This window comes from Mobula hypostoma, chromosome 8, assembly GCF_963921235.1.
Source record: "Mobula hypostoma chromosome 8, sMobHyp1.1, whole genome shotgun sequence".
Classification (NCBI taxonomy): Eukaryota; Metazoa; Chordata; class Chondrichthyes; order Myliobatiformes; family Myliobatidae; genus Mobula; species Mobula hypostoma.
In genome coordinates, this window is record NC_086104.1 from 109,005,205 (window position 1) to 109,030,514 (window position 25,310).

The 25,310-nt window shown below is 41.6% G+C and overlaps 1 protein-coding gene across 1 annotated transcript in view; it reads left to right on the top strand.

Annotated features, from left to right (window-relative positions):
- Positions 1–574: 574 nt before the first annotated feature.
- The window catches only part of LOC134351179 (centromere protein J-like), a 434,406-nt gene continuing 409,670 nt past the window's right edge, over positions 575–25,310 (top strand). The window contains exons 1-3 of the mRNA XM_063057290.1: positions 575–715; positions 1,246–1,360; positions 21,631–21,882. Coding sequence (XP_062913360.1) covers positions 575–715; positions 1,246–1,360; positions 21,631–21,882 — 508 coding nt within the window. The remainder of the gene's footprint in view (positions 716–1,245; positions 1,361–21,630; positions 21,883–25,310) is intronic.

Genomic DNA, 25,310 nt, shown 5'->3' on the forward strand with positions numbered 1-25,310 from the left:
CCAGACTGTTTCAAGTTGACAGGAGGGCAACAATAACTCAAATAACCGCGTGTTATAACAATGGGGTGCAGAAGAGCATCTCTGAATGCAGAACACATCAGACCTTGAAGTAGATGGGCTGCATCAGCAGAAGGCCATGGACATACACTTGGTGGCCACTTTGTTAGGTACAGGAGGTACATAATAAAATAGCTACTGAGTGCATATTGTACTCTATTAATGAGAGCACAGTGGGGAACATGGTTAGTAAGTTTGCAAATGACACCTAAGTTGGTGGTGTGGAGTTGTGTGTGAAGGAGGTTGTCTAAGGTTACAACAAAGATCTTAATGAAATGAGAAGGTGGAGCAAGGATTGGCAAATGGACTTCAACTCTGACAAATGTGAAATGTTGCATTTTGGGATGTTAAATCAGGGGAGGACTTGAAAAGTAAATGGCAGTGCCCCGGAGAGTGTTGTAGAATAGAGCAACCTAGGGGTACAAGTAAAAAAGTACTGAGACAGGGTGGTGAAGAAGGCATTTGCATGCTTACCTTCATTAGCAAGGGCATTTGGTACAAGAGTTGAGATGCCATGATGCAACCGTCCAAGACGTTGATGAGACTGCACTTGGAGCATTGTGTGCAGTTCCGGTTGTCTTGCTATTGGAAAGCTGTCATTAAGCTGAAAAGGGTGTGGGAAAGATTTAAGGATGTTACTGGCACTACAGAGTTTGAGGTATAGGAGGGATTAGTTAGACTGGGACATTCTTCCCTGGTGTGTAGGAAGCAAAGGGATGATCTTATAGAGCACAATAAAATTACAAGGGCATAGTTAAGGTGAACAGTCACATCTTTTTACCCAAGTAGGGGATAACAAAACTAAAGGGTACAGTTTTAAGGTGAGAGTGGAAAGATTTAAAGGAAGCCTGAGGGACAAACTTTTCACACAGATGGTGGTGGGTATATGGAATGAGCAGCCAGAGGAAGTAGCAAAGGCAAGCACCATTTAAACATTTCATTGATGTTTGGGCAGGTACATAGATATGAATACTTCAGGGATAAGAACCAAATGAAGGCAAATGGGACAAGCTCAGGCAAGCAACTTAGCATGGATGAGTTAGTCTGAAAGGCAAGTTTCCATCTGTACGCATTTTCAGCTTCTCCAGGACTTTTGAAGATCTTATGTGTAATATTTTATATTTGCAATGGATAACAATAAATCTTACTGAATGCTCTGGAAAATGATGTTCCCTGTTACATCAGCAGGTACAAAGCCGGCAGCCAGAACAATTAATGAGACAGCAAATGGAACAGGTCCAGCAGCTGATGGAACAGCAACAGAAACTCATCAAGTTGCTTAGCTGGCCCATGGCACATCAAGGTACTGCTGCCCTTTATCGAGAAATTTTAGAGCTCGTCTTTTAAGTTGCATTGTCTGAAAATTTGTTAGCTTCTCAGATGGTTCTTGATGGGCCAATGAATGTTTGTGGAAATCCAGAGGTGCATGAGGGCTCAAAGCATTGTCTATTCCAGAGTCATCAGATAAATCCAGAGACCATGGCTTGGCCTGGGTTGATGCAGGGAAAATTGGTAAATTGGTTCGTTACTGTCACATGTATCTAGGTACCCTGAAAAGCCATACAGATCTGCTTGCCATCCATACAGATCACATCATCCCGTCAGTACATTGAGGTAGTGCAAGGGAAAAGCGAGGACAGAATGCAGAATGGAGTGTTACAGTTACAAAGAAATTGCAGTGCAGGGCCACGATGAGGTAGACCGTGAGGTCAAGAGTCCATCTTTTCATACAAGATGTCCATTTTATAGTTTTATAACATGGGTGTAAAAGCTGTCCTTGAGCCTGGTGGCAGGTGCTTTCAGGCTTTTGTATCTTCTGTCCAATGGGAGGAGGGAGAGGAATGAATGTTTGGAGATGGAAGGGTCTTTGATTACGTTGGCTGCTTTGCTGAGGCATTGAGAAGAGAAACCAAGGAATGGTGAGGGGGGCGGGATTGGAGAGGCTGGCATTAGCACTGATTATTAGGTAGAAAGATCAGGGTTAGGGTAGGAAGTCAGTGTTTGTGGGAGAATAGGATCAGCAATTGGATGAAAGATTTGTCAGGGGAATCAGGTATAGTGGAGGCTTAGTAGCCAGAGTATGGCTGAGTGTGATATTTGGGGAAGGGGGCAGCTCAGTAGTTGTTAGAAAGAGGTTAGATCCGAAACATAGGATTCAGAGGGGTTTTGGTGACTGTAAAGCTATGGCAAGGGGAATTCCATAAGACAAGTACTGCATATTGTTGTATACATTTAATATTTCAACTTCAATATTGAGGGCATGATAAAAATGTCTGCATATGGTACAAAAATTGTCCTTATGTTTGACAGCGAGGAGGAAACTTTAATCTGCAGGAAGTTGTGGATAGTTCGGTTGGTTTTGTAGAAAAGTGGGGAATCAGAATCAGAAATGGATTTTATATCACCAGCATATGTCGTGAAATTTGTTAACTTTGTGGCAGCAGTCCAATACCATACATAATAAATATAGGGAGAACTGATTTACAGTAAGTATAGATATGTATTTCATATAGTTAGGTTAAAATAAGTAGTGCAAGAACAGAAATAAAGAGAAGTGATGTGGTGGTGTTCATAGGGTAAAATGTCTATTTAGGAATTGGATGGCAGAGGGGAAGAAGCTGTTCCTGAATCATTAAGTGTGTGCCCTCGGGCTTCTGTGCCTCCTACCTGATGCTACCAATGAGAAGCGGGCATATCTTGGGTGATGTACACTGCCTTCCTGAGGCACCGCTCCTTGAAGGGGTCATGGATACTATGGAGGCTAGAACCCATGATGGAGCTGACTAATTTTACAACTTTCTGCAACTTACTTCGATCCTGTACGGCAGCCCCCACCCATGCCAGACTCAGCTAGTCAGAATGCTCTCTATGGTACATCTGTAGAAGTTTTCAGGTTTAATTGGAAATGGAATTTAATTGAAGAGAAGTGTGCGGTATTAGGAGGTCCAAGAAGGTAAGGTAGCATACAGTGATTGGATGACATTCAATGGTGTGGATGAACAAAGGAATATTGGCAGGTATGTCAATGTCCTTAAAGGTATAAGGGCATCTGGTTAAACTGGGTAAAAAAGCATTTAGAATTCATTGCTTTATTAGCGAAGATATCAGTATAAGGATGGGATTTATGCTAGTGCTTGTTAGGTTATAACTGGGTACTGTGTTCAGTTCTGGTCACCACATTACAGAAAATACATAATTACAGAGGAGATTAATGAGAGTGTTGCCCGGATAGAAACTCTGTATGGCGGAAGGATTGGAGAGGCTGTACTTGTTTTCTTTGGAACAATGGAGGCTGACTGGAGACTAAGAATAGTATGTGAAATTAATGGCCGAGAATGTTAATTGGGATTAACCACCATTACTTAGCAGGAAATTAAAAACCAGAGAGTGTAGAGTTAAAGTTATTGAAGTAGAAAGATTAGAAACAAAGATGAAAAAATACATTCAAGTTGAGGCAGTGATGGTCTCTATCTCAGTGCCTGAAAGGGTTGTGGAAACTGAAAAGCTCACCAAATTTGAAAAGTGGTGGGATATATCACCACCTTTACCCTCTTAGATGTTTGCACAGATTTAGCATGTCATCTCAAACTTTGACAAACTTCTATAGAAGCACAGTGGGAGTATCTTGACTGGTTGTATCATGGCTTGGTATGGAAATAGCAATGCCCAAGAATGGTATAGCCCACAAAAAATAGTGAATACAGCCCTGTCCATCACAGGAAAAGTCTTCCCCACAATTGAACACAGCAACAAGAAAACAGCAGCCATCAAGGACCCCCTCACCATCCATGCTTTCTCCTCGCTGCTGATATTGAGAAGGAGGTTCAGGAGCTTTAGGTCACATACCATAAAGTTCAAGAACAGTTACAACCATCAGGCTGCTGAAGCAGTGTGGATAACTTCAGTCACCTCAGCACCAAATTGATTCCACAACCTATGGACTCACTGTCAAGCACTGTACAACTCAAGCGCTCAATATTATTTATTTAAAGTCCAAAGTAAATTATATTATCAAAGTACATATCAAAGTGCCTATAAAAACTATTCTTCCCCCCCTTGGAAGTTTTCATGTTTTATTGTTTTACAACATTGAATCACAGCGGATTTAATTTGGCTTTTTTGACAGTGATCAACAGAAAAGACTCTTTTGTGTCAAAGTGAGAACAAATTTCTACAAATTGGTCTAAATTTATTACAATCATTAAACAAAAAATAATTGATTGCATAATTACTCACCCCCTTCAAGTCAGTATTTAGTAGATGCACCTTTGGCAGCAATTACACCCTTGAGTATGTGTAAATAGGTCTCTATTAGCTTTGGACATCTGGACACTGCAATTTTTCCCCATTCTTCTTTACAAAACTGCTCAAGCTCTGTCAGATTGCATGGGGATCATGAGTGAACGGCCCTTTTCAAGTCCAGCCACAAATTCTCAATTGGATTGAGTTCTGAACTCTGACTTGGCTACTCCAGAACATTAACTTTGTTGTTTTTAAGCGAATCCTGTGTAGCTTTGGCTTTATGCTTGGGGTCATTACCTTGCTGGGAAACAAATCTTCTCCCAAGTCGCAGTTCTCTTGCAGACTGCGTCAGGATTTTCCTGTATTTTGCTGCATTCATTTTACCCTCTACCTTCACAAGTCTTCCAGCAGGGGTGGCACTAAGGTGGTGCTAGCTGGGGCTATAGCCCCAGCAGAAATTGCAATAGCCCCACCATAGCACCACCAAGAAATTAACTGCATTTGCTTTGCTTTCTCTGTACAGTTTTGAATACAGCTTGTTTCTCCAGTTGATCTAGTGAAACAGCGGCCCCAATTACCATAGCACCCACGCAGCAATAAAGTTATAAACTCTGTCAGATCCACTCTACACTTCTGCTTATTCGTTCATTGTCAATGTCTTGCCATTGCTGTCCTCAGATCAGTTAAGCCGATCTAAGATCACTTAAGGTGGTGATGTCACTCACTCTCACTCACGTGAGAGATTGATGGTATACATCCAGGTGCAGATCCATGGTCTCGTGAGACTAACGGATGCCACACGCGCGCACACACACACACACACACACACACACACACACACACACACACACACACACATTGCGCTTTTACAAGCGAGCGTGGGCCTGGCACGTGCATTATTTTGGCCAGTTGAAAAATGGATCGATTTTTAGTCGGAAAATGACCTCATCCAGAGGAATCAGTGGTGTCTCAGCCTGAGCCTGTCTTAATTGAAAGTGACATGCAGAAAGAAGTAAGTGGGGATGAGGACAACAGCAGTTCACCGAAGGAGTGTGAGGGCGAAGTAGAGGAACAAGAAATGGAGCGGGATTCGGAAGAGAACGTGGATGAAGCTGCTCTTAGTGCTAGTGGGAATACTGTTAGCGACGTTAGCCAGCAGCCTGAGGAAGGACCCCGTCGGCCAGCATTGAAAAAGTACCCTTCGCAACAGTTTGGCAATCAGCAAAGGAGTTTTATTCGTGGCTGTTTTGACTGACTGGAATATTCAATCACGAAAGATACTACGTTCTGCTTCGCATGCAGGCATTTCCTGTGTGGAGGACATGGGTTCCATTCTGAGTCTACCTTCACTGTCACTGGTTACCGCAACTGGCGGAAAGCTACAACAGCTTTCAAAACCCACCAAGTAAGTGCAGCTCATAAGTTTGCGATGGAGGCATGGGCCGAATTCAGATTGAGAAAACAAGACGGTTCAAGATTGGGAAATATGCTTGATAAATGACATACAAAGATTGTCCATGAAAATCGTGAGTATATGAGAGCAGTGGTTGAGTGTCTATGCTATACTGTGTGTCAAGGCATTGCCCAGCGAGGACACTGGGAGAATGATGGATCTGGCAATAGGGGAAACTTTGTTGAGTTTCTCAGTGTAATTGGGCAGTTTGATAAGACTGTAGCTAAAAAAATAGAGGACAATCCTGGAAATGCAAAAAACACCCATCACGATATCCAAAATGAAATTATGGGTATTATGGCAGATATGGTCAGATGTCAAATAAATGCAGAAATCAAGGAGGCTGGACATTTTGCCATCATGGTGGATGAAAGTAAAGACTTGAGTAAAAAGGAGCAAATATCAGTGGTGGTGCGGTATTTGAATAACGAAACAGTGCTTGAAGAATTCTTGCACTTCACTCCAGCAGAAGGGTTGGACGCAGAGTCGCTTCTCAAAAGCATTGAACAGACACTCGCTCAGTGTGTTATTGATAAGAACGCATGTATAGGTCAGTGTTATGATGGGGCGGCAGTGATGTTCGGGTGCAATAACGGGGTACAAGAGAGGTTCAGGAAAGAGGTTCCGCAGGCATTATATATACACTGCCATGCTCACAGACTTAACCTTGTTTTGGTGGATGTTGTGAGCAATGTACCACAAGCGGGTGGGTGAGGTTTTTGAAACTGTGTAGTTGCTTTACAACTTCTTTTCAAACTCTGTTGCCCATGATCTTTTCATGAAGAAAGCAAGAGAACTGGAATCAACTGCACAACCTGTGGAGTTGAAGAAATTGTCAGATACACACTGGGCATGGCAGTATACAGCTTTGTGGGCTATAACGAAATCACTCCCTGCCATTCTAGCTGCACTACAGGATATTATGGGTCAACCAAATGCACGGAGGAAAATGAAGGCCAGAGCTGTAAATGGACTGATTGACGAGCAGTTTGCTTTACTTCTCACTCTGTTTGAGGATTTATTCCGAGTCACCAAGTTCATGTCAGACCAGCTACAATCTCCCAGTTTGGAACTTTCATCCGCTGTGGACTTGGCTCAGTCTGTTATCGATGCACTCTCAGCAAAACGGGGAGAGGAATCATGGAGTGAAATTCAGACAAGAGCTAGGGACCTGTGTGTCAAGGCCAGTATACAGAGCAGGCCACATGAAAGGAGACAGGCCCAGCCACCCTGATTACGTGATTTTGTTGTTGAGGCCCAAACTGAACGCACACCTGTCACATCCTCTGATGACCTTCGCAACCACTGTTTCTATCTGGTTATAGACAGACTTCTGACTGAAATGAAAAGACTGTTCTCAATTGAGACTGGGGGTGTTCTGACTGGAGTCTCAGCATTGAGTCCCAAACACAAGCTCTTCCTAGACAAGAATTGTCTTTGGCCAATGGCCCAATACTATGGAGTGACTGAAGTGAACCTGACTGCAGAGCTACATCAGGTTCGGCATCTGCTGGAAACAAAACAAAAGCAAGGACAGACAGTGACTGACACAGTGGAATTTCTAGCTCCAATGAGACCCTATCGCGATGCATTTATAGATTTATACAAATCAATCTGCATATCACTGACTCTACCTGTGACATCTGCCTCATGCAAACGGAGTTTCTCTTGCCTCAGACACCTCACAAACTACCTGAGGAATAGCAGCGGCGATGCTCGGAACAGTAACTTGGCCCTGTTGGCCATAAACAGCCGGAAGACCAAAGCACTTGACATTCAGAAAATCATTAATGCTTTCGCCAACAATCACAACAACAGATGGATTGTGCTTCTCTGAAAACATCAATGGTGAGTGCAGTTGATTTTTTAAAAATTTGGGCCAAGACTAATGCTGATTATTATTATTATTATTTTGTGGTGGATACCCCATAGTCCTTATGTTTCCTGCAAATCCTAAACTATTACATTTACTGCTATTAAGCCTACTGGTTTTGCTTAGACTTCCAAGTGGTGATTCTGTTGATTTTTGTTTTAAATTCAATAGCCGAATTAATTGAGGTATTGCATGGTCAGAGTACGATTTGTCCAACTCCTGGTAAAGCCTTGCATCGGTTGTTTGCCTTATTTGACTTTAATAACGGTGTATCTTTTGGCATTGTCTGTTTATGTAATGTGAATAGCAGTGGACATTGTGGGTTAGTGTTGTGTTTTTCAGTTGAAAAGCACGTATTTGACGCTGATTGCGGGATTGGTGCGTGATTCACGTTGTGTGCTGCTGCTCGGATGCTCAGTTGGTTTGTTTATTTATGCTCTGTGTAGCCCGGGTTGTCTTCGATGCTGTTAACACTGTCACAGTTCACTTCTATATTATATTTATCAATTGCTGTTGCTTGTGAATCAACAGAGGCATTTATATTAGGCACATAATGCTTGAAACTGACCTTTTAACGCCACGCGGCTGGCCTTGCGAATACATATTACCATATAGTGCATCCCTCAGCACCATCACTGAGTAATTCAGCCCCTCCATAGCACCAGCAAGAAAAAATCTCTGGTGCTGCCACTGCCTTCCGGGGCCTTCTGCAGTGAAGCAACCCCACAGCATGATGCAGGCACCACCATGCTTCACAGTAGGGATGGTGTGCTTTTGATGATGTGCGGTGTTTGGCTTACGCCTAACACAGCATTAATTCTGCTGGCCAAAAAGTTTCATTTTGTTTTCATCAGACCATAGAACCTTCTTCCAGCTGACTTTAGCCTCCCAGATGCCTTCTGGCAAACTCTAGCCAAGATTTTAAGTGAGTTTTTTATCAACAGTGGCTTTTTCTTTGCCACTCTCCCATGAAGCTGCAACTGGTGAAGCACCCGGGCAACAGTTGTTGTATGCACAGTCTCTCTCAGCTCAGCCACTGAAGCTTGTAACTCCTCCAGAGATGACATCGGTCTCCTGGTGGCCTTCCTCATTAGTCCTCTTCTCACACGGTCACTCAGTTTTTGACAGCAGCCTGCTCTAAGCAGATTTACAATTGTGCCATATTCTTTCCATTTCTTAATGATTGACTTAACTGTACTCCAAGGGGTACTCAGTGACAGAAGTTTTCTTGTATCCATCTCCTGACTTGCACTTTTCAATAACCTTTTTGCTGTGTTGCTTGGAGTGTTCTTGTGTCTTCATTGTGTAGTTTTTACCAGGCTACTGACTCACCAGCAGTTGGACCTTCCAGGTACAGGTATATTTTTACTACAATCAATCGAAACACCTTGACTGCACACAGGTGATCTCCAGTTAACTAATTATGTGACTTCAGTGATGGTTTGGTGTGTCATATTAAAGGGGGTGAATACTTATGCAATTCATTATTTTGTGTTCTATATTTGTAATTAATTTAGATCACTTTGTAGAGATCTGTTTTCGCTTTGACACGAATGAGTCTTTTTCTGTTGAAGTGTCAAAAAAAGCCAAATTAAATCCACTATGATTCAATGTTGTAAGACCATAAAACATTAAAACTTCTGGGGGGGGCGGGGGGAATGGGGAGTGGGGTGGATACTTTTTATAGCCACTGTATGTCACCATATACAACACTGAGCTTCATTTTTTTGTGGGCACACTCGATAATCTATAGAATAATAACCATAACAGAATCAATGAAAGAGTGCAGAAGAAACTATGCAAATACTAAAAGAAGAAATAATAATAAATAAATAAGCAATAAATATTGAGAACATGAGATGAAGAGTCCTTGAAAGTAGGTCTATTGGTTGTGGGAACATTTCACTGATGGGGCAAGTGCAGTTGTGTGAAGTTGTCCCCTTTAGTTCAAGAGTCTGATGGTTGAGGGTGATAACAGTTCCTGAACCTGGCGATGTTAGTCCTGAGCCTCTTGTATCTTCTTCCTGATGGTAGCAGAGAGAGGAGAGCTTGTCCTGAGTGGTGGGGTCCCTCATGATGCATACTGCTTTCCTACAACAGCGTTTCATGTAGATGTGCTCAATGTGCTGGTAGGGCTTTAGCCATGATGGTCAGGACCATGTCCACTACTTTTCCATAATCTTCTGACCTCTTCTCTCAGATTCCTTCTTCTTCAGCCCTTTACTGCTTCCACCTATCCAAGAACGTTTCAATCTCCACTTTAAATTTATCAAAAGACAACCTCCACGGCTGTCTGTGGCAATGCATTCTGCACCCCATCGGGAAAGGAATTCCTCCTTATCTGTGTTCTACAGGATCATCCTTCTATTCTGAGTCTGTACCCTCTAGTCCTAGACTCCCACTATCTGAAGCATGCTCTCCACTCCACGTCCACCCTATCTAGGCCTTTCAATGTTACTCTGAAGCTGCTGTTTAAAGAACCAACGTTCAGACTGCTTTCTCAGGTCAGGGTTATTATCATCATTGACGTACGTCCTAAAATTTGTTGCTTTGTGACAGCAGTACAGTGTATTACGTAAAAATTACTACAAATTTTAATAAGAATATACTGTATTTTAAACATAATCAATAAATAGTGCAAAAAGAGATCAAAATGGCAAGCTAACGCTCAAGGGTTCATGGGATTATTCAGAAATCTAATGGTGGAAGGGAAGAAGCTGTACCTAAATTGTTGAGTGTGCATCTTCAGGCTCCTGTACCTCCTTCCCTAATGGTAGTAATAAGAAGAGGGCATGTCCTGGGTGATGGGGTCCTTCATGATGGAGGCCATCGCCTCTTGAAGATGTCCTCAATGGTGGAGAAGCTAGTGCCTATGAGGATGGAGCTGGCTGAGTCGGCAGGTTTTTCTGATCCTGTGCGTTGGCGGCTCCACGCTGGCAGTGACTAGCCAGTCAGAATGCTCACCACCTACACCTCTAGAAATTTGCCGGAGTCCTTGTCATCAGTGAACTGTGTGACCTTTCAAAATCTCTGATGTAGACTCATACTGTGCCCTGATAACTTATTTATTTATTGTTATTTGGAGTAAAGCATGCACATTTCTGATTGTTCCTGAGAAGGTGATGACAATTAATCTTTTGAGTTGATTCAGTATTCTGGTGTGGGGATTACCACACTGCTGTTGCGTTATCAGTTCCAGTATTTAGATTGTGTAACGGCGAAGAGGCAGTGTTCATAGCCGGATGGTGAGTAGCTTGGAGGGAACTTGGATGTGGTTGTGTTCCCATGTGCCTGCTATTCATCTTTCTTGGTAGTAGAGGCCAAGGGTTTGGCTGCTTTGACCCAGCTTTATAGTCCATGTTTTACACTCAGTATTATTTTAGTTTGCTCCTCCCGATAATAATCTCTCTTACTTCTGATGAATTGCTGCTAACTGCCTACAAGTACCTTCTACAAGTGTATCAGAGTGGGCACAGACATTTGGTACACTGTAGAATTCTCAACAATGAGGGCATTTAGTTTCCTTCTTCAGTGCTTTATCTTTTCCACCTATCACCTCCCGGTTCTCACTTCACACTCCCTGCCCCATCCACTCATCCACTTCCTCCCCGACTAACCTGGCTTCACCTAACACCCTCTAGCTCCTTCCCCTCCCCCCACCTTCTTATTCTGTTTTTTTCTCTCTTTCTTTCCAGTCCTGATGAAGAGTCTTAGCCCAAAACATCGACTGTTTATTCATTCCCATAGATGCTGCCTGACCTGCTGAGTTCCTCCAGCATTTTGTATGTGTTATTCTGGATTTCCAGCATCTGCAGTATCTCTTGTGTTTATTATTTATAAGCTGCATCTGTGTCCTTACCCAAGGGTGACCTGCAGGCTAGCAGAGGAAAGGAGCACTTCACACCTCCTTTGGTAGAGATGTATCTCTACCCTATCATTCCCCCCCCCCCCCCAACCGATCGGGGTCGCATGAAGTTATGGAGCAGGTAGTAGATGATCATATAAGCAGCTGGTGCATATCACAAGTCCTGGTTATGTGACATTCGATGCCAGGCGGACAATCTCTGGAGTATTGATAATGGCTGGGGTCACCCATCTTGTAAAGTCACTGCCCAGAAGAAGTCAATAACAAACCACTTCTGCAGAAAATTTGCCAAGAACAATCATGGTCACAGAAAGACCATGATCATCCATGCCATATGACATGACACATAATGATGACCTGTGTCTTTAACAGGGACTCACTGGGCAAAATGTTTGGCAGTAGACCTGAATATCTCCATGGCCTTCTTGCCTAAGTACATACCTTCTGAGGGCACTGTTCTTCACCGTCTGTTTTGATCCTTCTGATCCCTTGGAAGTACTCCCCCTTCCCCAAAATTCCCATATTCCCTCCACTATTGTGGCATCCATTCATGTAGTAGCAACACACCCAAGAGCTGGAAGAGCTTTGCATATATGGCAGTGTGTCCTGTAAGAGCAGTTTTCAAAGTTTACTCCTGTTGGACAGCATTCTGAAAATGGTGAGAACTTGAAACATTTAGACCATATTGTTGAACGGTTACTGTTGCGACTTCTTGTACTTGCCATCATTTAAGGTTGGATACTAGGCTGATGGACTGACCCTTCCACCCATGGCGCTGTTGCATGACCTTCCCTTCCAGTGAGTCACACTCTTCCAAAGTTTTTTTGGCACACCTTGCCCACTGCTGGCAAGAGTTATCAGTGTGCGACAGACCCTGGAAAAGAATCAGGTCTCTGACTCAGTCTGGTACTTGGAGGGAGAGGAACGGTTCTTCAGGAAGTGAGGTCATATGCAAGTCAGCAGATGTCATTGGATTAACACAACTGAAGGTTTTGACAGGAGTTGACTCGAGCATTTTAAAGCAAAAAGGAAGCTATCTTTTGTGGAAAAAAATTAGGAATCTGTGAGTTTGAAAATGTAGTTTAAATTAATTGAGGGAGATGCTTGTCTAGGGATAGGCATCAAAATGAATTGTGATGGAATACAAATAGAAAAAAAGAGTAGGTCACCTACAACAATTTGTTTTCATGAAAGATTTCTATTGTTAAAATTAAATTGCAGGCACTAGATACAACTGTTTAATGGGAAGCGTTAGATCATATTTTCAGGCAAAAAGGGATTAAGATAGATAAGAAATGAACACAGATAATGCTGGAGGGAGTCAATGAGTTAGGTGACATCTGATGAAAAACCTTTAGTCTGAAAGGTTAACTGTTTCTCTCTCCAAGGCTCTGCTTTCCTCCCACATTCCAAAGGTGTACAGGTTAGGGTTAGTAAATTGTGCACATGTTATATTGGTGCCGGAAGCATGACGACACTTGCTGGAAGTCCCCAGCACAATCCTTAGACTGTGTTCATCATTGACGTAAATGATGCATTTCACTATATGTTTTGATGTGGCAAATAAAGCTAATCTTTATCTTTATAAATAGAAAAATTCAGTCTGATATTGCTGAGTATGTCCAGACCTTTTATTTCTGGCATCTTCAGTCTTTTGCTTTTCAAGCACAATTAAGAAATGATGACTGCCCATGTTGATTTCTTAATTTCATATGCTTTAGTGATTTGCATAGGAAGGGAAAATATAAGATTTGTTACTGACTTTGGCACCATAGTGTGCCTTGATGCGGCTGTTTGAGAGTGCTGCCCTGCTTAAAGCAGCTGAGTCTAGGTAGTGAGTATTTCACATAGTAAGAGTAGGAAAATTGATGCAGCTATTACTTAAGGCATGAGTTGTTCTTAATGAAAATGAAATACTTGTGAAGTTTGGTTGGAAGTGGGCTACTGGTTATTCAGCACAGGACAAGGCTACTGAGTCCGAAGCACCAATACCTAGTTATCTGCTTTCATGGAAAGGATCAAGATTAAAAGTAATTTTATTCTGTTTCTATTTAGCAGAGACATGTAAAAGAGAGACTTGTTTACAATGTAAGTATTTTAATGGTCCTGATTTAGAATAGAAAACATTGGTTTTCATCCTCTTCTCCAGTTTGAATAAAATCTCAGTGAGCATACCAAAACACACCCCTCCTGATCTGCTTCATCTACAGTTGAAGAAAATTAGTATCCTATGTTAAAGGTGCCCAAGTACAGGCTTGGAAATGATTTAAAAATAAGTAGAGATCTAAATCCAATCCAAATTTGCTGTAGAGATTTCTAGCTGCAATCAAACTGAAGCAGGTTGTCAAGACTATTGACCTTCTGCCCCTTAGGGTATGTGCAGAAGAAGGAATTTCGCATTTCCTTTTTTTTGGTGTGTGCCTGCATGCGTGCGAGTCCGCGCGTCTGCGTGTGTGTGCATGTGTGTCTGCGTGTCCGTGCGTGCGTCCGTGATGTCTTTTTCATGGCTTTTTACAAGGCGCAGAGGGAGAGAGAGACTGTGTGGTGCGCCACTTATCATGCAGACATTTTCGTAGTATTTTCCCTTTATTTTACGAGGTCGAGTTGCTCAACCCGGCACGGATCGAAAGTGTATTTGGGAGCGGACCCAAATAGTTTTGAACTCGGGAACCTCCACTCCCAGGTCCGGTGCTGATGTCGTTGCACCATCAGCCAGCCCAGGTTTTGCATTTCCAAGTTGTTAAGACCTGTCCTTCTATACAGAGCCTGCTATGAGACCTGAGCCCATTTTTCTTGCCTCTCAGCAAATATGAGCCTACCTTGGAAGCAATTTTTCATTTTTTTCCTATTAGATATATCCCTACCTCTGCAAGGAAACTTGAGAAATCACATAAAAGGAACATAAAATCATCCATTTAATTGTGGCCCCATTTCCACTGCATTGTTATGGAAATTTGTTATTCCTCAGACTCAGAGCAAAAGAAAAATTCGTCCCATGTGGTGACCTTTAGAAACTCTTAGTTCTGTAAAGATTTAGATAGGAGACTGGTAGTCCAGTATTTTTCTAAATTCACTAAAGTGATATTTGGTTTTATGATCAAACTGTTGATTCAACCTTGAACAATCATGCAAGCTGGCAGATTGCCAGCTAATGTTTGCGTTGTATTAACTGACATGCTCAGGCATGCTTCCCTGATTTTACAGTGTATAGTCAAATGAGTGGACACAGAATGAGATGAGGAGGTAATCTGCAAATTATTAATAAGCTCCTTGATATCTACACAATGTTAGGTAATTTTGGATTTTACACGGGTGGTGCTAAAACCAGAGATTTGACATCATTGTAGGTTGTTACACTTGGTTGAAAGCATCATGAGAGGAATTTTAGCCAGCCATTGGCTGAAGTAATTTGCCAATTATATTTCTATGGTCACCATTTAGAAACTGAGCAGACGCCAAGTGTCTTTTGAGAGCAGTTATGTGTTTCTCATTCTGTTGTTTTTTTAAGAATGGCTGGTTTGTTTTCAAGGAAACATAGATGATATGGTGCTGGAAAGAGGCTATTTGTCCCATTCTGCTGGTCCTCTGTAATTACTATTTAACTTGTCACACTTCACTGTTCATTCCTAAGAGTTTAGTGACTGTTTCCACATTTTAGTTTTCTTATCCAGGCCCTTTTGGAAAATTACTCACGTATCTACTTCTGCTACGCTTTCAAGAAGTTTATTGTGGACTATAACAATGCCAATGGGTGTGGTGTCACCCAGCACACGTGTAGCCCCTGACAGAATACCCTGCCGTCCAACTCACAGACACACTCTCATCCTCAACTGGTCACTTTTCATCTTTTATTGCTGCTGTTTCATTTATTTATAGGATTGCTTGTTTTATTATAACAATGCCAGTAACATTATACTATCTCACATAAATATACACCTCACACTTTACGTTAACCTGTTAATCTTCAGCCATGCCTGTCAGGGACTTGTGCTAATATTATTTTGTGACTATATACACCGTATTTTGCACCCTAGCCCCAGAGGAATAATGTTTTGTTTAGCTGTATACATGTGCATGGTTGAATAACAATATACTTGAACTTGAACTACTCAGTATGTGTAAGTAGTTTTCCAAATGAGATTACTTTGTCAATTATCTTTAAACCTGGATCATTCTATTAGTGACTCTTCTACCACCAGAAAGATTTTTCCCTTACTTACTCCAGCAACATATTCATAATTTTCAACATCTCTTTTCATAGAAACGTTACTTGGAGGCCTTTTGGCCCATTAAGTTTATCCCAACTCATAGACAAACAACTTTAAACATAAATTTAAATATTTTAAAATTAAATTATTTCAACTGTTGTTAAATGTTACTGAATATCAGAAAAGTTTAAAATCAGTGGGGAAGTCTACTGATGTATGAATAGCCTTAAGGACTCCTCTGAGATTAGTCACCTCGTTATGGTGGAGAGATGTGTGAGTTCCTGAGATCGTGACGGTATGCTGCCTGGAGTTTAGCTCGTGGTAGAGTCACTCATGGTGGTAAGGTCAGGGGAAAGGTTCAAGATCTCAGTGATGGAGCTGGCTGAAGATGATAACAGTGAAGGGTCTCCAGTCATCCTGCAGTCCATGTCACTGAATCCTGGACCCTGTGGTGGCAGCCTATGCATCCACCTCTCCATATTAAACCAAGTCACAAACAGGCCTTCTCCTTTAAGGAAATAACCTCTTAGTGGAACACTATAGCCGATACAAGTAATCACGCTACTAAACTAAAAGGTGGAACCTCAGGGATATGCTCACACACTAGCTGACAGGATGTGGAACTTGCTGGCAACATCCTTATTTATTGTCCATTATTGTCTTCGGGCTAAGGCAGTAGTTGAGACACAAAATACATTCCCTGGGACTAAAATCCTGTGCAAGTTAGATGGCAGATCTACTTCATCGAAAGAAGTTAGTGAACTAAATTGATTTTGTATATAACCCAGCAATTTTGTGGCTACTGTAATAGGATAGATTCATGTTATTGTGTTTCCAAGCACATAAGAAGGTTACACATTCACAAAGCAAACTGACCATGGACAGTGCAGGAAATGGCACCGCAGTGATATTTAAAGAACTTCTTACTTGCTGTCAGTTTAAAGCTTGCAAGCAGATTATAGTCTGTCAATGAAGCCATGCCTAGTATAAGTGTTTGTAGTGGCACAGATTAGTTCAAAGTAAATTTATTATCAAAATACATATATGTCACCAGGATTCCAAAGAAAAAAATTGGAAGATCAGAATGGTCATCTATGTGTGGAGCCAAAAGAGATAGGGGGAGATCTTAAATTAACTTAACTTCTTGCATCTTTATTTACTGAGGAGATGGTCACAGAGTCTGTAGAAATGAGGCAAAATGGTATTAACTTCATGGATCCTACACAGAGTACGGAGGAGGAGGTGTTTGCTGTCTTGATGCAAATTCAGGTGGATAACTCCCCAAGGCATGACAAGGAGTTCCCTCAGACCCTGCAGGAGGCAAGTGCAGAAATTTCCAGGGCCCTGGCAGATATATTTAAACCATCCTTAGCAACAGGAGGGGTACCAAAGGATTGGAGCACAGCCAAAGTCGTTTTGGTGTTTAAGAAAGGCTCTAAAAATAAACCAGGAAATCATAGGCCGGTAAGCCTGACAGCAGTAGTGGGAAAGTTCTTTGAGGGTATTCTAAGGGATTGGATATGTAAGTATTTGGCTAGACATGGACTGATTGAGGATAATCAGCATGGCTTTGTGCGTGGTAGGTCACGTCTAACCAAACTTATAGAGCTTTTTGAGGAAGTTATCAGGAAAGTGGATGAAGGCAAGGCAGTGGATGGTGGCTATATGGACTTTAGCAAGGCATTTGACAAGGTCCTACATGGAAGGTTGCTCAAGAAGGTTCAGTCGTTCAGCATTCAAGATGAGGTAGTAAATTGGATCAGACATTACTCAAAGTTTAAAAGTTCGAAGTAAAATTTATTATCAGAGTACATACATGTCACCACATACAACACTGAGGTTCATTTTTCTGTAGGCATACATAGCAAATCTATAGAACAGTAACTGTAAACAGGATCGATGAACAACAAACTGTGCAAATGCAAATCTAAGTAAATAGCAATAAATAACAAGAGCATGAAATAACAAGATAAAGAGTCCTTATTGTAAGCCCTTCGGTTGTGGGAACACCAGAAATAGAGTGAGTGTTGTTATCTCCTATTGTTTGAGAGCCTGATGGTTGAGGGGTAGTAACTGTTCTTGAACCTGGTGATGCAAGTCCTGAGGCACCTGTACCTTCTACCTGACGGCAGCAGCAAGAAAAGAGCCTGGCCTGCCTGGTGATGATGGATGCTGCTTTTCTACGGCAACATTTCATGCAGATGTGCTCAATGATTGGGAGGGTTTTACCCATGATGTACTGGGTTGAAACCACTACCTTTTGTAGGATTTTCCAGTCAAAAGCATTGGTGTTTCCATACCAGGCTTTGTGGAAGAAACCAGAGAGTGGTAGTAGATGGTTGCCTCTCTTAGTGGAGGCCTGCGACTAGTGGTGTGCCACAGGGATTGGTGCTGGGTCCTTTGTTGTTTGTCATCTTCCTCAACAATCTGGATACTAACGTGGTTAACTGGATCAGCAAATTTGCTGATGGCACCAAGATTGGGGGTGTAGTAGACAGCAAGGAAGGCTATCATGGTTTGCAGTGGGGATCTGGATCAGCTGGTGAAATGGGCTGAAAAATAGCAGATGATATTTAATACAAACAAGTACGAGCTGTTGTACTGCGGCAGACCAACACAGTGAACCAAAGGGTACTGAGGAGTGTGGTAGAACAAAGGGATCTGAGAATACAGGTACATAATTCAATGGAAGTGGTGTTACAGGTTGATAAGGTCAGAAGAGAGCTTTTGACACATTGGCCTTCAAAAATCAAATTATTGAATACAGGAGATGGGATGTTATGTTGAAGTTGTATAAGACATTGATGAGGTGTAATTTGGAGCATTGTGTGCAGTTTTGGTCACATACCTACTGAAAAGATGTAAACAACGTTGAAAGAGTAGAGAGAAAATGTACAAGGATGTTGCTGGGCCTGGAGAATCTGAGTTATAGGGAAAGATTGAATAGGTTAGGAGTTTATTCCATGGAATGTAAAAAATTATGAGGAGATTTGATAGAGCTACATAAACTTATGAGGTGCATGGAGACGGTAAATTTAAGCAGGCTTTTTTCCACTGAGGTTGGGTGGGACTACAACCAGAGGTCATGGGTTAAGGGTCAAAGGCGAAAATATTAAGGGGAACATGAGGGGAAGCTTCTTCACTCTGAGGGTGAAATTGTGCATGTGAGTTCGATTTCAACGTTTAAGGGAAGTTTGGATAGGTACAGTGACATGCAAAAGTTTAGGCACCCCTGGTCAAAATTTCTGTTACTGTGAATAGCTAAACGAGTAAAAGATGAACTGATTTCCAAAAGGCATAAGGTTAAAGATGACACATTTCTTTAATATTTAAGCAAGAAAACTTTTTTTTATTTCCATCTTTTACAGTTTCAAAATAACAAAAAAGGAAAATGGCCCAAAGCAAAAGTTTGGGCACCCTGCATGGCAGTATTTAGTAACACTCCCTTTGGCAAATATCACAGCTTGTAAACGCTTTTTGTAGCCAGCTAAGAGTCTTTCAATTCTTGTTTGGGGGATTTTCACCCATTCTTCCTTGCAAAAGGCTTCTAGTTCTGTGAGATTCTTGGGCCATCTTGCATGCACTGCTCTTTTGAAGTCTATCCACAGATTCTCGATGATGTTTAGGTCAGGAGACCGTGAAGGCCATGGCAAAACATTCAGCTTGCACCTCTTGGGGTAGTCCATTGTGGTTTTTGAGGTGTATTTAGGTTCATTATCCTGTTGTAGAAGCCAGCCTCTTTTCATCTTCAGTTTTTTTTACAAATGGTGTGATGTTTGCTTCCAGAATTTGCTGGTATTTAATAGAATTCATTCTTCCCTATACCAGTGAAATGTTCCCCGTGCCACTGGCTGCAACACAAGCCCAAAGCATGATCGATCCACTCCTGTGCTTAACAGTTGGAGAGGTGTTCTTTTCATGAAATTCTGCACCCTTTTTTCTCCAAACATTCCTTTGCTCATTTGCAGCCAAAAAGTTCTATTTAACTTCATCAGTCCACAGGCTTGTTTAGCTGTTCCTTTGAACCTTTCGAATAGAACGTTATGGCCGCAATGAATAAAGGTATGTTTGGAGAAAAAAGGGTGCAAAGTTTCATGAAAAGAGGGGGAGCGTCGACTCAGATCATGAGAGGCCTGCGTCTGGCATTTTCATGCCATACAAGGCACAGATTGGAAGTCTGTGTGGGGCACCACTCCTCGCACAGACACTAGAGCAATGTGTGATTAAGTGCCTTGCTCAAGGACACAAACATGCTGCCATAGCTGAGGCTTGAACCAGCGACCTTAAGATTACTGGACGAATGCCTTAACCACTTGGCTACGTGCCCAACACACAAAGAAAAAACACCTCTCCAACTGTTAAGCACGGGGGTGGATCGATCATGCTTTGGGCTTGTGTTGTAGCCAGTGGCACGGGGAACATTTACTGGTAGAGGGAAGAATGAATTCAATTAAATACCAGCAAATTCTGGAAGCAAACGTCACACCGTTTGTAAAAAAGCCGAAGATGAAAAGAGGCTGGCTTCTACAACAGGATAATGACCCTAAAGACACCTCAAAATCCACAACGGACTACCTCAAGAGGCGCAAGCTGAAGGTTTTGCCATGGCCCTCACAGTCCCCCGACCTAAACATCATCGAAAATCTGTGGATAGACCTCAAAAGAGCAATGCATGCAAGACAGCCCAAGAATCTCACAGAACTAGAAGCCTTTTGCAAGGAAGAATGGGTGAAAATCCCCCAAACAAGAATTGAAAGACTCTTAGCTGGCTACAAAAAGTGTTTACAAGCTGTGATATTTGCCAAAGGGGGTGTTACTAAGTACTGACCATGCAGGGTGCCCAAACTTTTACTTCTGGCCATTTTCCTTTGTTATTTTGAAACTGTAAAAGATAGAAATAAAAAAGTTTTCTTGCTTAAAATATTAAAGAAATGTGTCATCTTTAACTTTATGCCTTTTAGAAATCAGTTCATCTTTTGCTTGCTTAGCTATTCACAGTAACAGAAATTTTGACCAGGAGTGCCCAAACTTTTGCATGCCACTGTACATGAAGGGTATGGAGGGCTATGGTTCTGATGCAGGTCAATGGGAGTAGGCAGTTTAAATGGTTCAGCAAGGACTAGATGGGCCGAAGGGCTTGTTTCTTTTCTGTTCTTTTCTATGACATGACCATATACTACCCTGAGATTCATTTTCTTGCAGGCACAGCACAACAAAGATATACAACAGAATCAATGAAAACTACACACTAAAAAAAGACTAACAGACAACCAATGTACAAAAGAAAATAATCTGGGCAAATATAAATAATAATAACAATAATAATATTAATAATCATGGTACTTGCTTCGTAGACGTAGCTGTTCCAAACACACATAACGTACAGAAACCAGTAAGTGAAAAACACCAGAAATATGCTGAATTAAAAGAAATTCAAAGACTATGGATCATGTCCCAATAGTAATATCTACAACTGATATCACCCAAAGTCACTACATAATAGCATTAAACAAAGGCTTATGCATCAATATTTATGTAAATCTCCAGAAAACTGTAACTCTAAGCATCACGAGAATAGTTTGAGCTGAGAAAAGGTAAAAAGAAATAATAATAATAAATAATACTGAGAAGATGTGTTGCAGAGTCCTTGAAAGTGAGTCCATTGTTGTGGAATCAGTTCAGTGTCGAGGTGTGTGAAGTTATCCACGCTGGTTCAGGAGCCTGATGGATGAAGGATAATAACTGCTCCTGTGTAGGACCTAAGACTCCTGTACCTCCCTTCTGGAATTGTACTCTGGCCGGAGGATTAGAAGCTGCGGGAGAGATCAGCGGATCTGTATCTGTAAGAAGACAAGAGAGAAATGGTATGCTTTAACATACAGAGGGCATTTTATAAATAACATATTTATTTTCTATTGTGTATTTGCTGCAGGCTTTACCCTGCCAGTAGGGTTCGCACCTTCATGGACTGGTATTTCTGCAGGCCTGCCACCAGGAAACAATGCAATGATACAGTTCTCTAGTCCATCTGCCAAGGAAGATTCCACAAATGTCCTTACCCAGGCATCATTTCCCAATCCACTGGTTGAAACTGCACAGTCCACAAAGCAGCTAAATTCATCAACATCAGCAAATGGCAACCATATTCAGACAGCAATACATCCACATCTATCTCAAGGCATGGGTAAGTTACAGATCTGTCCTTAGCTATTGAAGCAAACAGGAAGTATACTTAACTGAAGAACAGCAAGTCCTGGTTATTGTGGAAGTACATTTCAATAATTAACACAAATGAAGTTTCATATAAACCAAGTGAAAGCATAAACTTATGTTAAAATTGTTTCAACTTGAATTATCATTAACATTAATTAAAAGAAAGTGGTATCAAAAACACTGTCATCACATACTTCTCTAAGTAAGTATCAGCAACTCTATCCAAATGAATGGGGTCACCACTTATTTGTTGGCATAGTGGTGAAGAGCAGAAACAAAAAGAATCTGGTCCCTTAGCACTTTAAGATTAAGAACCATCGCGGGATTCAAAGATGAACTAGGAACAGAGCAAATCACACCATTGTAAAGAATTTACTGCACAGACACATACCATTAGGTCCACTGTGTCTGTTGAAAATAAATTTCCCAGCCTAATCTCACATTCCAACACTGGGTTCATCGCCCTGTCGATCATGGCCCTTCAAGAAAGACCATAGACATGAGAGCAGAACTAGTCCACTCGGACCATTGAGTCTGCTCCTTCAATCCATCATGGCTGATCTATTATAGCTCTCACACCCATTCTCCTACCTTTGCCCAGTAATCTTTGATGCCCTCACTAATCAAAAAACCTATCAACCTCTGCTTTAAATATACCCTATGACTTGGTCTCCACAGCCGTCTGTGGAATGCAATTCCATACGTTCACCACCATCTGGTTAAAGAAATTCCTCCTTCTCTCTGTTCTAAAGGGACGTCATAGAGGCTCTGCCCTCTGGTTGAGACTCCCCCAATATAGGAAACAGCTTCTCCACGTTCACTCTGTCTAGGCCTTTCAATATTCAATTGGTTTCAGTGCCATTCCCACCCCTCCCCCGTTCTTCTAAACTCTAGCCAGAGCCATCAAACGCTCCTCATACAGTAACCCTTTTACTCCCTGGATCATTCTCATGAATATCCTATGAACCCTTCATGTCCAATCGCTCTTTAAATGTGGCAAGGGTTTCTCTATCATCTTTTGAAGCAGTAGATTCCATTGGGTAAAAAAGAATTTTATTTAGTTTTTCCTTTAATCTTTCTACCAGTTACTTTAATCCTAGCCTGCATTTTGATTCCTTTGCTTAGGTCCTTTCCATTTAATCTGTCCAAATACCTCACAAACTTGTACAAGATTCTCACCTCATCCACCCCTGTTCCAAAGAATGCAACTCTAGCCTATCCAATCTTGCCTCGTGGTTATAATTCTTATCCTGGCAACATCTTTCTAAATCTCTTCTGCACCCTTTCCTGTGTTATTACACCTTCCCTGTTTTGTTGACTGGAACATAAGAGATTTTTGAAATCTATAGTAACACGCACAGAATGCTGGAAGAACTCAACAGGTGAGGCAGCTGTATAGAAAGGAATAAAGAATCAACAGTTCGAGCTGAGACCCTGATCCTGAAGAAGGGTCTCAACCTGAAATACCAGCTCTTCATTTCTTTCCACAGATGCTGCCTGACCTGCTGAGTTCTTCCAGCATTTTGTGGGTGTTATCAAGCATAAACTTGTCCTTATATTCTGTATGTTGACCAGTAAAGGATGGCATCTCTTGCGTCTTTTTTTAAATATCTAATTGACTTTCCCTGGTACTTTTCAGGATATGTGCACATAAACTCCAAGTTCCTCCTATTCTCTACATTCATTATCCACCTGTTTATTATATTGTATTATCCTCCTATTCTCTACATTCATTATCCACCTGTTTATTATATTCCCCTTGTGTTGCACCTCCGTAACTGCATAATCTGATGTTTTTTTGGACTAAATTTGATTTGTCATTTTTGTACCCAACTTATCACACCATCTATATTTTCCTGTCATCTAAAGCCTTCCTCATCATTGTCAACCATGTAGCCTTTGCTAAATGTTTACAAGCATGCTTCATTATCATTTAGGCCTAGGTTTTAGTAACTATTGCAAAATACAAGGAACTGATACTGACATATTTACAAAAAAAACACCCATCAACCGTAACATTGCTTCCTGGCGTTGAACCAATTTCACATCTAATTTGCCTTTTTCTTTGGATCCTCATGGGAATTTACTTGATTGAACAGACTGCCACATGGAGCCATGTTAAAAGGCCTGTTAAAAACCAAGTGGATTACACTAAACATACAGCCTTCATTACCCCTCCATTGTTACTCCCTGAAGAATTCAATCAAATTAGTAAAACACAACATTCTTAAAACAAATCCATGCTGAACATACTGTCACCCAGAGTCTGAGGTCTCTTGTGTCTCCTGATTAATTGGTGCTTTTCCCAATGAAGATTTATATTGTCCCTTGGAATGTCTTCCTATAATTTGTGTACCATCAATGTTAAGCTACAATTACTTGGTTCATCCCTACCTTTTTAAACAGCGATAAAAAATGAGCAATTCTTCAACAATCTGGTAACATTACAATTATTCATTTTCAAAGAGGGAACAGTGATTTCAAAACACCATCTATGCAACACTTGGGCTCCCTCAATATTATTGCTCTCAGTGAGATCTATCTATGTATTGTTTGCATTCTTAGTCTTTCTTTGCACATTGGCTGTTTAGAAACATAGAAACATAGAAAACATACAACACAATACAGGCCCTTCGGCCCACAAAGCTGTGCCGAACATGTCCCTATCTTATAACTACCTAGGCTTTACCCATAGCCCTCTATTTTTCTTAGCACCATGTAGCCATCCAGGAGTCTCTTAAAAGTCCCTATCGTTTCTGCCTTCACCACAGCCGGCAACCCATTTCACGCATTCACCACTCTGCATAAAAATACTTACCCCTGACATTTCCTCTGTACCTACTTCCAAGCACCTTAAACCTATCCTCTCGTGCTAGCCATTTCAGCCCTGGGAAAAAGCCTCTGACTAGCCACACGATCAATGTCTCTCATTACCTTGTACACCTCTATCAGGTCACCTCTCATCCTCCGTCGCTCCAAGGAGAAAAGGCCGAGTTCACTCAACCTGTTCTCATAAGACATGCTCCCCAATCCAGGCAACGTCCTTGTAAATCTCCTCTGCACCCTTTCTATGGTTTCCAAGTCCTTCCTGTAGTGAGGCGACCAGAATTGAGTACGGTACTCCAAGTGGGGTCTGACCAGGGTCCTATACGGCTGTAACATTACCTCTCAGCTCTTAAGCTCAATCCCACGATTTATGAAGGCCAATGCACCATATGCCTTCTTAACCACAGAGTCAACCTGCGTAGCAGCTTTGAGTGACCTATGGACTTGGACCCCAAGATCCATCTGATCCTCCTGACTGCCAAGAGTCTTACCATTAATGCTATATTCTGCAATCATATTTGACCTACCAAAATGAACCACCTCACACTTATCTGGGTTTAACTCCATCTGCCA